The sequence below is a fragment of the Chionomys nivalis genome, chromosome 1 (assembly GCF_950005125.1).
Source record: "Chionomys nivalis chromosome 1, mChiNiv1.1, whole genome shotgun sequence".
NCBI lineage: Eukaryota > Metazoa > Chordata > Mammalia > Rodentia > Cricetidae > Chionomys > Chionomys nivalis.
The window spans coordinates 104,138,699-104,152,019 of NC_080086.1; the positions used below are offsets into that span (position 1 = coordinate 104,138,699).

The 13,321-nt window shown below is 43.2% G+C and overlaps 1 protein-coding gene across 10 annotated transcripts in view; it reads left to right on the forward strand.

Moving 5' to 3' along the window:
- Nucleotides 1–13,321, forward strand: part of Kidins220 (kinase D interacting substrate 220) — a 95,480-nt gene that overhangs the window by 38,437 nt on the left and 43,722 nt on the right. For all 10 annotated transcript variants that reach the window (XM_057779594.1, XM_057779576.1, XM_057779568.1 and 7 more), the window contains exons 16-22: nucleotides 405–556; nucleotides 736–1,025; nucleotides 1,149–1,289; nucleotides 2,475–2,718; nucleotides 3,221–3,309; nucleotides 4,995–5,139; nucleotides 8,352–8,514. In XM_057779594.1, coding sequence (XP_057635577.1) covers nucleotides 405–556; nucleotides 736–1,025; nucleotides 1,149–1,289; nucleotides 2,475–2,718; nucleotides 3,221–3,309; nucleotides 4,995–5,139; nucleotides 8,352–8,514 — 1,224 coding nt within the window. The remainder of the gene's footprint in view (nucleotides 1–404; nucleotides 557–735; nucleotides 1,026–1,148; nucleotides 1,290–2,474; nucleotides 2,719–3,220; nucleotides 3,310–4,994; nucleotides 5,140–8,351; nucleotides 8,515–13,321) is intronic.

Genomic DNA, 13,321 nt, shown 5'->3' on the forward strand with positions numbered 1-13,321 from the left:
CCTCAGAATTGAAAGGCAATATTTGTAAAGAACATAAAGAAAATACAGACTAAATGGGGCCTGGAGAGATGGCTCAGTGGCTAAGAACACTGGCTGCTCTTCCAGAGAACCTGGGTTCAAGTCCCAGCACCCACATGGTGCTCACAGTCATCTGTAGGACCAGTTCTAAGGGAATAGACTTCCTCCTCTGGCTTCCGTGGGCACCAGGCACACCTGTGGTGCACAGATATGCATGCAGTCACACACTCATTCACATACAATTAAAATTGTTTTAAAAAGAGGAAACAGGTACTGTCTTTTTTTAAAAAAAAGAAAATGTAGACTAAATGATAGAGATGGCATATGTATGTTAGAAGTTTCTGCATCAGATAGCTGAGTAACTTCCTATTTGGTCTCGCCCCAAGGTTTTTGTTTACCGACTACAACAGACTCTCCAGTGTAGGTGGAGAGACTTCCTTGGCTGAAATGATCGCGACACTCTCAGACGCTTGTGAGAGAGAGTTCGGCTTTTTGGCTACCAGACTTTTTCGAGTATTCAAGACTGAAGATACTCAGGGTAGGACTCCTTCCTCCCCTCCCTTCTCATTCCTTCCTGGTGTGTTTCTTGGGTGAGGAAAGTAGTAAATGTTCATTTTCCTTCATGAGACCATGAATTGAACCTCTTGACCATAAATATCATGGTATTTTGGGTATGTGATATGGCATTAATTGTCAATGCTCTGTGTTCTATTTCAGGCAAAAAGAAATGGAAAAAAACATGCTGTCTCCCGTCGTTTATCATCTTTCTTTTCATCGTGGGCTGCATTATTGCTGGAATTACTCTTCTGGCTATATTCAGAATTGACCCCAAACATCTGACAGTGAATGCTGTCCTCATATCAATTGCATCTATCGTGGGGTTGGCCTTCGTGCTGAACTGCCGGACATGGTGGCAAGTGCTGGACTCTCTCCTGAATTCTCAGCGAAAACGCCTCCACAGTGCTGCCTCCAAACTGCATAAATTGAAAAGTGAAGGGTTCATGAAAGTGAGTACTCACCATTCGGAAACTGAGGTGGGAATATGCTGCCATTGCCCTGCTCACTGGGCGTGCTCTTGTGCTTTTAAAGAAACGTATTTCATCTTCTTGTATCTTCTGTGCTTTGTTCAGGTCCTGAAGTGTGAAGTGGAGTTGATGGCCAGGATGGCAAAAACCATTGACAGCTTCACTCAGAATCAGACAAGGCTGGTGGTCATCATCGATGGCCTGGATGCCTGTGAACAGGACAAGGTCCTTCAGATGCTGGACACTGTACGTCTCCCTGTCTCCAGACTTGTCACTGTGGCTATGTAGGATGCATGACTTCACAAAATATCTCAACTGTGATGGAAACTGTGCTTCTTATTTAAAAAACACTGGTTTCCCCTAATGACTTTCTCTTTTGTAAAAAGAAATAATTTTTTGTTTTGTTTTGTTTTTCGAGACAGGGTTTCTCTGGAGCTTTGGAGCCTTTCCTGGAATTAGCTCTTGTAGGCCAGGCTAGCCTTGAACTCACAGAAATACAGAAATCTGCCTGCCTCTGCCTCCCAAGTGATGGGACTAAAGGTGTGTGCTACCACAGCCTGGCTATTTTTTTTAATTATTTTTTTGAGACAGGGTTTCTCTGTGTAGCCCAGGCCGGCCTAGAACTCACTCTGTAGACCAGGCAGGTCTCAAACTCACTAGAGATCTGCCTGCCTCTGCCTCCCAAGTGCTGGGAAAACTAATTTTTTAGTGTAGAAATACTGTAAAAGTAAATGTTTAATCAGGAACGTGTTTAAATAATCTCAGCATGATGATGGCTTAGGACAAAAACAAAAACAAAGCAAACAAACACCATGTGGAGTATCTCTCCGTGGCACGTGTGGTTCAGCAGATAGTCATGTTTGTGTGCTGAGATGACAGGGAGTCTACGAATTTATAGTCTTGTGCTAGGAAGCAGAACACAGTGATCTAAGGTGTGTTATAAACAACAGTGGCAAACTGCAGAGATATGTGCACCCAGGGCTTCACATGTATTCACAGAAAATTCCTTTGGTGTAGACTGCAGCTATCTGAAAAGGATATTAACTGTTCTCTTTGTTGTTTTTGGTGGTGGTGGATGATAGCACCAACACTAAGATTGAGCCACCTATAAAAAGTGTTTTTATAGGAAATAAATTTTTATGAAAAATGAATGATATTCAGAAAACATAGCACCAAAGGATAGAACAGGTTTTTTTTTTTTTTTTTTTTTTTCTCTCCTCTGAAATAGGTTTTCCCTGCATAATACTGGCTGTCCTGGAACTTGCCCAGGCTGGCCTCAGATTCAGAGATCTGCCTGCCTCTGCCTCCCAAGTGCTGGCATTAAAAGTGTGCACCACCACTGCCCAGCTAAGGATAGTGCAGATTTTAAGAAGATATTATTTTGTATAGTCTTAAAATTTGTGTCATGTTCATGCCTTTCTTCTACCACAGGTCCGAGTTCTGTTTTCAAAAGGCCCCTTTATTGCCATTTTCGCAAGTGATCCACATATTATTATAAAGGCCATCAACCAGAACCTGAACAGTGTGCTCCGTGATTCAAATATAAATGGACATGACTATATGCGCAATATAGTTCATCTACCAGTTTTTCTTAATAGTCGAGGGCTTAGCAATGCAAGAAAATTTCTTGTAACTTCAGCAACAAATGGGGACATTTCATGCTCAGATACCACAGGTAGGTATCAAATCCTAAAGTCCTTGGGCTTGCGGTAGTCTTAAAGGTTTTATAGTCTCTTTTTACCTTGAAAGATAATGTCTCTATTTTACATCTCTTTAATATCACACGAAACAACTTTCCACACATGGTGCTTTAATTAATGACTTCCCTATTGCTGTGATGGAATGCCATGAGCAGGGCAACTTATAGAACGAAGAGTTTATTTGGGCCATGGTCCCCGAGTGGTGAGAGTCCAGCACCATCATGGTGGGGAAGCATGGTAGCAGGCACGGCAGCTGGAGTAGCAAGTTGTGAGTTCACATCTTAAACTGTAAGCAGGAAACAGAGCAAACACAAAATGGCATGTCTCTTTAAACTCTCAAAGCCTTCCTCCAGAGGCACATTCCCTCCAGCAAGGCCTCAGCCCCAGACCTCCTGGGCAGTGCCATCAGCTGGGGACAAGTGTTCTGCGGGATTGTCTTTTAAACCACCAGGGTGATGTCTCCATGTGTTCTTCCAGGGGTGCAAGATGATGCTGACAGAAGAGTCTCACAAAACAGCCTTGGGGAGATGACAAAGCTTGGGAGCAAAACAGCTCTCAACAGAAGGGTAAGGCGCCATCTGTGCCATCAAACTTAATTATGTGATTGATTTTTCCTTACAGTGTTGGGGACTGGACCTTGAGCAGGCTAAGCACGTATTTTGCCCTTTGGCTGTACTCTGATCGTGTTGTTAGCAGTTATTCAGATAAAGTTAATCCTCCTAACACTCTTCTGTAGTCACAATGCTAAGGTCTTGAAACCAACGTCAGTACTGAGCCTCCTTCCCACTTCAGCTGTCTCAGAGCTCCTGTACCTGGAGCAGCAAGGACCTTGAGCTGGTGGGGCTCTCTGTCCTCTGCAGCCTCTTCCCGGGTCAGGTGTTGGCACTGCCCAGTGACTGGTGAGGCTTCACAGTCCAGCAAATGATTGTGCCCTCGCGTTTGTTCCTGAGCAGGTACCACCTCCACCTTTATCTTCTTAGGTCCTTCCTCCTTGCCCAGCGTTTACAAGGTCTGTATTGTAGTCTCCACACCCATGTATGGTTCTGGAACCTTCCTAGTCTCCGTGGGTTTCTGGTCCACCCATCTTATTTGTAGGTGTGTTTATCTAGGTTTATAAAGTGAGAAGATGTCCACCTACAGAGAAGCTTTGCTGATAGTGCTGCTTAGGGGTGACTGATACGGGATTATACTGGCATTGTCTTTTTTTTTCTGGTTTGCTACCATTTGAACATGACTTTTTAAACCTTGTGTCTTTGGTTTTGTGCCCACATGCTTTACAGATATGAATTCAAAGTTAGTATGAATGACAGTTGACATAGTCTGGGGAGTGCTTCAGTATTTTGAATTTCTTTCCTAGGAGTCCAGGTCCTTGGGTACCTGTGATTGCATCCACCTACCCCACACTTTAGGACTCGAGGCTATGCCTCTGTTGTGTCTGTTCTTGTCTTAGGAGATGGGATTTTATCCACTCCAGCCCACTCTGCAGAGCACCTTTCACTCTTTGAGGAGCTGTGAGGAGAAATTGTATAACACTTTAAAACAGCCTACAGAGATGCTAGCTCCCTAAAACTGTGCGGGAGCTTACTTTATTGTCTTAGGGTTCCTTCAGTGTGGAGGCTTCCTGGAGTCTGACTGGGATTCTCTTTATCGAGTTCTGCTCACCTCCCATATTTTTTTTTTTTTTTTTGGTTTTTCGAGACAGGGTTTCTCTGTGGTTTTGGAGCCTGTCCTGGAACTAGCTCTTGTAGACCAGGCTGGTCTCGAACTCACAGAGATCCGCCTGCCTCTGCCTCCCAAGTGCTGGGATTAAAGGCGTGCGCCACCACTGCCCGGCATCACCTCCCATCTTGACATTAAGCTTTCCCTAACTGTCTAGTGCTCAGTGGGCATGCATCCATGCGTTGCTGCCAACTTACCTTATAACTTCTCTGTAAGCTTCTGCCTCAGAAGTAGTTGTACTTGATTAGCACATAACCTTCCTTTTGGTTAATATTGCGAATTGTGCTATTTTTTTTTTTTTCGAGATAGGGTTTCTCTCTATCTTTGGAGCCTGTCCTGGCACTAGCTCTGTAGACCAGGCCGACCTCACAGAGATCCATATGCTTCTGCCTCCAGAGCGCTGAGTTTAAAGGCCTGTGTCACTGCCCAGCTGAATTCTGCTATTCTTACCCAGAGTTGACTCTGCAGCCCCTTTTGTTGTTCTTATCATATGCACACATTAACTCTCTCTACTGGTGGTGTTGTGTTTCAGGATACTTATCGCAGAAGACAGATGCAGAGGACCATCACCCGGCAGATGTCCTTTGATCTCACGAAGCTGCTGGTCACAGAGGATTGGTTCAGTGACATCAGTCCTCAGACCATGAGACGATTACTCAATATTGTTTCTGTGACAGGTGACTTTTGTTTCTTGTGCTATATTTAGAGGTAGTAGGCGCTAATCTCAGGGCTTGCATGAGCTTGGTGAGTGTTCTGCTATCTGTCCAGTGTCCCCACCTGTCACCACAGTAAACTTCAGCGCTAACAGAGCATGGCTGCCGTCACCTTTGTTTTTATTAAGTGGATGTCAGTAGTAGTTGACAGTCAGATGTCATTTGGAAATTTATTTTAAGATTTCATGATTTTAAAAGTCTTTTGCTTTATATTTAGGGTAAATTTATACTAATTTATGTTACAGCACAAATTAATTGTGTTGAAATTCAGATTTTTATATACTATTATGTTGTTTTAGTTTTTATATGATATTTTGAATAAAATGAAAAAAATAATAATGTAGATTATTAGTCAAATGGTGGTGGTACACACCTTTAATCCCTGCACTTGGGAGGCAGAAGCAAGTAGATCGCTGAGTTCTCGGCCATCCTGCTCTACAGAGTGGGTTCTAGGACCGCCAGAGCTACACAGAGAAACCGTGTTTCAAAAAATAATTGAGATTATTGCTGCGACCGAATTATTTGTGTGGATGCTGTTCTTTGCTATGTTAAGACTCATCAGCATTAGGATAGTCTTAGATATACTTGTAATGTAACTTATAGAATATGTTTCTTTCCTTGCATGGTATTGCTTGATACTTTCTGATATTTCTTAGTGTTGTCTGTCAACTGGAATTGTACTCTAAACTAAGTTTAAGACTCATGCCTGTATTACAGGTGGAGCTGTACCTAACATAGCATTTTTCTAGCTTAATCTAATCTCACCCTTTAGGTGAGACTCCAACCTTCTTATGCTGGTTGGACAGTGGAACTGTTTCCTGATATTATCAATAACACTGATACATCCTGTTGTCCTCTTTGTGCCTGGAGTTGGTCTGGATGTTGTAGAAATGAAACAGTCAACAGGAGAGTACACTTCTCACTCAAATTCTTCCTCTCCCTGAGACTTCTCCTGCCCCCCACCCCACCCCTACTCTCAGCAAAGCTCCTTGATAGTTCACTGCCCTTTCTCATACCACTCTCCCACCAATCCTTTCAAACTCCCCCAATGCCCTTCTTCTCAGGACTTCCCCAGTGGCTTCCACATGAATCTTGCAGTGGCCAGGTCTTAGTCCTTGTCTGGACCCCACAAGCAGCTATGACAATGTGTTGGTTGGTTCTTTAAGTGCTTCTTTCTTTTGGTGTGCAGAGTGCTACACTTGCTGGATTTTCCTCCTAGCTGTTGTTAGTTAGGCTGCTCTTACTGGGCTGCCCTTGACTACAGTTCCTGGAGCTCAACTTTGTATCTTTACCAGTTGTTGTAACTTGGTCTGCAATGGTTCAGTATGAACAGTAGGTTTTCTTACTCCCTTAAGTTTTAGCTTAGGTGTCAGTTTTTCCATGAGACCTTCTGCATCTCATATGAAATGGCTCCTCTTCCTGCTCTCCCTGCTTCACCCTGCTCCAGAGAAAGCTGTCTTCTAACATTGTTGCTTACTCTCCCTTACTCTCTGGGATGGGAGAGCCTCATACGAGAGTTTTTTGTCTGTTTAACTGCTGTACCCACTACAGCATCTGCGATTGATTGTTAATGAATAAGAGACCTGAATGAAATTAGAACCACGCCTTACATACTTCTTGTAAGAAGTACTCTAAGCAAAAGGAAGAACAAGTTAAAGGCTGTGAGGTGGGATTTCAGGAACAGCTGGAGTGCAAGCCTTTGTGGAGCTGGCACGGGAGAGCCGTGGGAAGTGGTGTAAAGAATTGCAGCTCCTTCGAGGCCTTCTGGCTCTAAAATCCACAGGAAGGAATTTAGATTGTTTACACATCTTTGGGTACTAGAAACAGACCCGAGTTCATATCTTTAAATAATTGATGCTAAAGCCAAGCTTAGTGGCACAGACTCAAAATCTTAGCTACTCACAAGACTGAGGCAGAAGGACCTCAAGTTCATAACCAGCCTGGGCAACGTAGTGAGTTGGATGTGGAGGTTTTACATCTATAATCCTAGCACACTGGAAGTGGAGGCATGAGGATCAGGAAGCCAAGACCAGCTGGGCTACGTGAGACCTTATATTTAAAAAGACAAAAACTCAACCTTCTACAGAAGTGTATTATCAAGCTTATTTTAGTGTTCAGCTATTCATTTTTTGCTGCTCCCTACAAAAAGACTCATTTAGTTAGATGCTCATAGTTATTTCATAGGTTTGTTTGCTTATTGCATTTATTGCCTGTGCCACTGAGTCAATGCTTCTTAGGAAGGCTGTGGCCATATCATCTATTTTGTTCTGGGCTTTACCCCAGTGTCAGTGTTTATGATGAGTCTATGGCATGCATAGCTGGCAAACATGGTAACTTAGCTCACTCCCATCCAGCAGAGTAGACCCCACCTCCCCAGAAACTCCATGGTGAAAGTTCAGAGAGTGAGGGTGTGAGGCAGGGGGAGAATTGGATGAGGAGCCATCATCTATATGATGACAGTCTGGGGAAAGAGAATTGCCATTAGAGTCTGTCAGACAAGTAGATGCAAATCCAGGTACTGAACTGATGATGGTATAAACCGGGTGCTTTCAGTTAAGAACCAAGCCTCAGTTTGTAGTCCTGTCAAGTCAAGGTGAAGGTGATGGTGGAAAGAAGCCTTGCCTCTTAAGGCTTGAGGATTGCAATTGTCCACAAGTGCACATACCCTGAGATAGAGAGCTGAATTAGTCCTCTGAATGCCCTGCAAACAGGGTCATTTTATTCAGTGTATAACGTACAAGTTTCAGATACCTGTACCTGGGTTGGTAGTTCGTAACACAAGCTAAGTAAGGAAAAATGGAGGTCAATGATGTCATAAAGCAAAGATGCATAGTGTGTTTGGGTTCCCTTGTCATACTTCAGAGCATCGAGGACTACCTTGGTGTTTCATTTTGTTTCTTGGTTTATTTTTTGAGACAGGCTTTCACTGTGTAGCCCAGGCTAGCTTCAGACTTGTATCCTACTTCAGCCTGCAGTGCCAGGATTACTGTGTCTGTCACCATGCCCTCTGAATCTTTAAAATCTGGATCTTAGAAACCATACAAATACTAGGTGTAGGTCTGTATTATAACCAAAGAGCAAAAATTTCAAATGTGAAAGATCAGTTGCTTGTGACTTTACTAAACCTTCTACTTAGTATGTCTACTAAGTTTTAAATGTTTATCTATTCTTTAAAGGGCGGTTACTAAGAGCCAATCAGATTACTTTCAACTGGGACAGGCTAGCCAGCTGGATCAACCTTACCGAGCAGTGGCCCTACCGGACGTCATGGCTCATACTGTATCTGGAAGAGACTGAAGGTGTCCCTGATCAGATGACGTTAAAGACCATCTATGAGAGGTATTTGGTTTGACTTCTTTGCCCTTAACTTCACCTTGAGTTGAGTTTTAAAACACAAATAATGCTTACAAAATCTCTACTTCTAAATTGAGTCCAGCTCCCTGGGCCCCTGCTGTTCTGGAACTGTCTTAGCACAGCTGCTGTCCTCTGAGCTTGGTGCTCTGTTTGTGCTGTCGTCGTTAATGGTGTGTCCAGTTGTGAGTGTTACTGGCCCTTATAAAGTCCCAAAGCCAAATGATTTTGCTTGCCAGAACACTTACAGTAGCTTCAAGGCCCAGTTTCTAGTCTAAACAAATAATAAACTAATTCTTAGAAAAAGATAGCTTGCAGAAACTCTGTAAAGTTTTATAGAATTTAGTATAATTGAAACTGTTTTAAAATATAAATAAAATATTAATATAATTCATAGTTTATAACCTTTAGGAGTTTGGATAATTTTTATTCCCTTAAAGTATTGTTAGTATATATATATATATTTTTTGTGGTGTTTGCTTTTTAGTTTTTGGTTTCTTTTTTTTTTTTTTTTTCTCAAGACGGGGGTTCTCTGTAGCTTTGGAGCCTATCCTGAAACTAGCTCTTGTAGACCAGGCTGGTCTCGAATTCACAGAGATCCACCTGCCTCTGCCTCCTGAGTGCTGGGATTAAAGGCGTGCGCCACCACCACCCAGCTAGTTTTTGGTTTCTTGAGACAGGTTCCTCTGTGTAGTCCTGGCTGTCCTGGAACTCACTCTGTAGACCAGGCTGGCCTCAAACTCAGAGACCCGCCTGCCCCTGCCTCCTGAATACTAGGATTAAAGATATGTGCTGCCAATGTGCTGCCAATACCTCATCTTATCGTGAGGTCATGAGGGGACTTGTCCTTGCTTGTTAAAACACTAAACTTTATTTCCTGAGTAAACTTGTCTGTCTTGACTCAGGAGTTAGGTAACTGAATGTTTTCTAACAGTTATTAGAGTTAACATGGAGCCTTTAGAACATTTTCTTGCAAGGAAGATAGAGGTTCTGAAAGTTAAATAACTTCCCAGGTTACCCAGTCTCGTGCAGCAGAGCTGGCATTTTAGTTTGGGTCACTCTGACTCCATATGCCACTCATTCTGAGCACTTCATGGTGTTAACTCTTCATTCCCACAGTTCTGAGATCTGTACATTATTCTCATTCTGCATACTAGAAAACTGAATTCAGTAAAGATCAGTCACTTGGCCAAAGGTCAGTGCATGGTAGAGCTGGGATTTAAAGTGAGGCTCCACACCCGTGCTCTCCATGTGCTGGTAGGTCACCTTTCATTGTGTCTGTGAGGCTCCATACCCGTGCTCTCGCGTGTGCTGGTAGGTCACCTTTCATTGTGTCTGTGAGGCTCCACACCTGTGCTCTCGCATGTGCTGGTAGGTCACCTTTCATTGTGTCCGTGAGCTCCACACCCGTGCTCTCGTGTGTTCTGGTAGGTCACCTTTCATTGTGTCTGTGAGCTCCATATCCATGCTCTTGCGTGTGCTGGTAGGTCACCTTTCATTGTGTCTGCACAATGCGTGGAACTGGATTCCTGTCGGAACACCTTGGAGTTTATCATGGAATCAAAGGGCTAATGTTTGTTATGGAACCAAGGGTTGAAATTTTGACCTTTTTGCATTTTTTTTTAGAGAATATTGCAAGTTACTGAAGTTAGTATATGAGATTTCCTATGTTTTCTTTTTAACTTCATTAGCAGCTAATCCAGAAAAAGCAGATAATTGCTATTTTTTCTTGTAAATTGTGTTTGCTTTCTTATAAACATGAGTTTTCTGTTTAAAATTAACTATTGGTTAGCTACTGCCTCTTCAGTCTCTCTCTCGTTTTTAGACAGAGTATTCATGTTAGTCTTCAGTTTTGACATGGAATGGGCTTTAGATGAGTCTCCTTACCTGCTGTGATTGAGACTGCATGGAAGTATATTGTATCTCAGGATCGTAGACACTATGACCACAATCTAAGAATTCTAGTAGATTTCTAGTTCTTGGTCTTTTGCACACTCTATGACAAGGATGGGAAGAGTGAAAAAAAAAATAAAGTCCCCAGGCAACAGAAGTATGAGAATATAAAATGAAACAGAGATTAAAAAGGCATTTGGGGAAAAAAAAAAAAAAGATCTCTGATTCAGGTCAGTACAAGGATGATCAGGTCTCTGTGGCCCTGCCTGCACTGCACTGTTATCATTTGGATCCATGTCTCCCTGAAACTCCCAGAGCCTTGTGCTTGGTGGTCACATATTCTACTGCTAATCCATATCAGCCCAACTTGTTTTTCTTAAGGAGCCAAGATTAGTATGTGTTTTGGAGCTTAGTTGTTTTCTTTGAGCTTCTTCTGTTCATCCTTGTTGATTTCTTAGTGTGACTTTTTCTTGAGAGCCAAAGCTTTCGTAGTTGTTCTTTATGCTCTTGTGTGTTCTAGGGGTGGGTGGGGTGAGCAGAGGGAGAGGTGGAAAAGCATGTTGTGTCCTTGAAGGATGGACATACATTTGGTTGTCTTTTCTATTTAAAAATACTTTCAAACTTTAGCAATTTTGCAAGAATAATAATATTACAAAGAACACCCGCATCCCGTCCTTCACCAGGCTCCTCTGTTCACATCGACTCCGTTTGCACCATCAGTCTCATCCACATCTTCTTCCGAGTGCCTGCTCCTGCTTCCCTTTATGTTTTATATATCTGTATAAGTGTAAGCCGAGTGGGGAACTTATATACACCATATAATTGCCCCTAAATGCTAAAGATTTGGGGGCTTATATTCTGATTGAAAGTAAAGCTTACATATTTAAAACAAGTGGAGCGGTGGGAGAGAAGATGGCTTAAACAACTTGTCAGTTAAGTCATTTTCTGGGTGGGAAAAAATAAATTATTCTAAAACCACTGCTCTTTGTTGCTTGGTATTTTCTTTTTCATTCTTTTTTAGGGAAGAAAGATTTATTTTTGGTTCATGTATAGTCTGTTGTGCAGTGTGAGCATGGAGGACTAGAATTGCTTACAGAGTGCTGACCAGAAGGTGGGGAGAGCATCTACATTTGCAGGCTTGCTTCTTTCCCCACCATTTATCCTGCCCGGGCCTGCAGCCTGTGTGTGCTGCTGCCTGCACGCTGCATCCAACCTTGCCAGCCTGATAGTTGACAGATCTTTTCAAACCGTAACCTTCCACCTCGACCTGTCTTCATCATTTGAAATGCATTCCATCCATCAGTCCCCATAACAGTTCCAGTATTGTTCAGTTGTTGAAGTTCAGTGTCTCATCTGAGACCCAAGACAGACTTTTAGCTGTGGATCCCTGCAATACCTAAAAGAAGATGTTGTATTTCCAAATTACAGTGGCAGAGTAAGGATCTCCCTTCTCAAAGGAAGGAAGGGAGGGGCTTGAAAATCAGGCATAGGTCAAAACTTAACCTAGGCAGCAAATATTAGATCATGTAGTTCCATGTCAGGTCCCTGCAGCATGTGCTGTCGTGATGTGAGATCCAACAGCTCAGCGTTCTTGTTTCTATAGTTTTCCGTTGGTAGGCCCGTGGCCTTTGTGTGGTTCTCTCTGCTCACTGCCTGCAGCTTTCCTCAACAGATGCTCCATGGTCCTGGGTATCTGACTTCCGAGTCACTCTTATGCCTTTGACTTCACCTTCACGCTTTATACATTGCTTCCAGGGCCGCCTGCATTCACACCAACCCTCTCACCTTCTGCCTGTCTTCCTAGGTGTTTTCTGGAAATCTTTACTTAGTTTCCATGACCCTGTAACATTTGCATTCTCTATGTCTGCAAAGCCAGCATCAGATAGATGACACCAAGATGTGCAGAACACTCAGTTTCCTCATAGTGTCCCGATCTCTTCAGCAGCCACACCTCCTTGCTTCAGACCGTCCATGTGCTGCTCTTATGAAACTGAGGTTTTTAAATCCTTCTGCTCCAGTGTTGTTCTCAGTCCTTCTGTAAACAGGACTACAAGGAGCTGGTAATATTTCCTCTGCCAGATTACTTAGTCCATCCCTTTAAACTCAGCCTCTCCTAAAGTTTTAGGGTGTGAACAAAACAGACAGAACTTGGGGTCAGAGGGATAGACCTTGCAGAGGATCTGGGTTCGGTTCCCAAAGCCCTCTTCCGACCTCTTTGGGCACCAGGCACATACCTACATACAGGCAAAACAATCAGATACGTAAGTCTTAAAGTCCCTTTTAATGTAGACAGGACTTTTGCTAGAGTGTAGTATACATGGCCTTTTTGGCCTGTTTTCGGTAGTCTTTTGTGGCTGCATCCCAATGGACCGTATTTACTGTTCTTGGTTCCATCAATGTTCTGGTTTCTTAAGCTCCTCCAGTAATCACTCACAAGCTCTGCTTAGAGCGTCCTGAAACTTCTCTAGCCTACATCTCCCACTTCTCCAGATTCTTCCTGCAAACCAGGTCAAAGGCTTCTGAACCACATTTCAGGAATGCCACGGCAGCCACCCCACTTGTCTGGTACTATGAATGCCACAGCAGCCACCTGAAGATGGATGCTTAAAAGAAATCCCACACTAGCTCAGAACTGAGAATAATAGAGGGTTATTTTTTTAGGGGTAGACGAACAGAGAACTGCAACCAAATCCCACAGCCAGAAAAGAGGCCGGACACGCGCTTTACATTGGCATAAATAATATAAGAGGTCACACCCAAGTGGGCGGGTAACTTAAAGGCTACTGACAGTAGGAATTCCTACAGCAGCCACTCCACTTGTCTGGCACTAGGAACTCCACAGCAGCCATCCCACTTATCTGGTACTAAGAATGCCATAGCGATCACCCCACTTGTCTGGTAC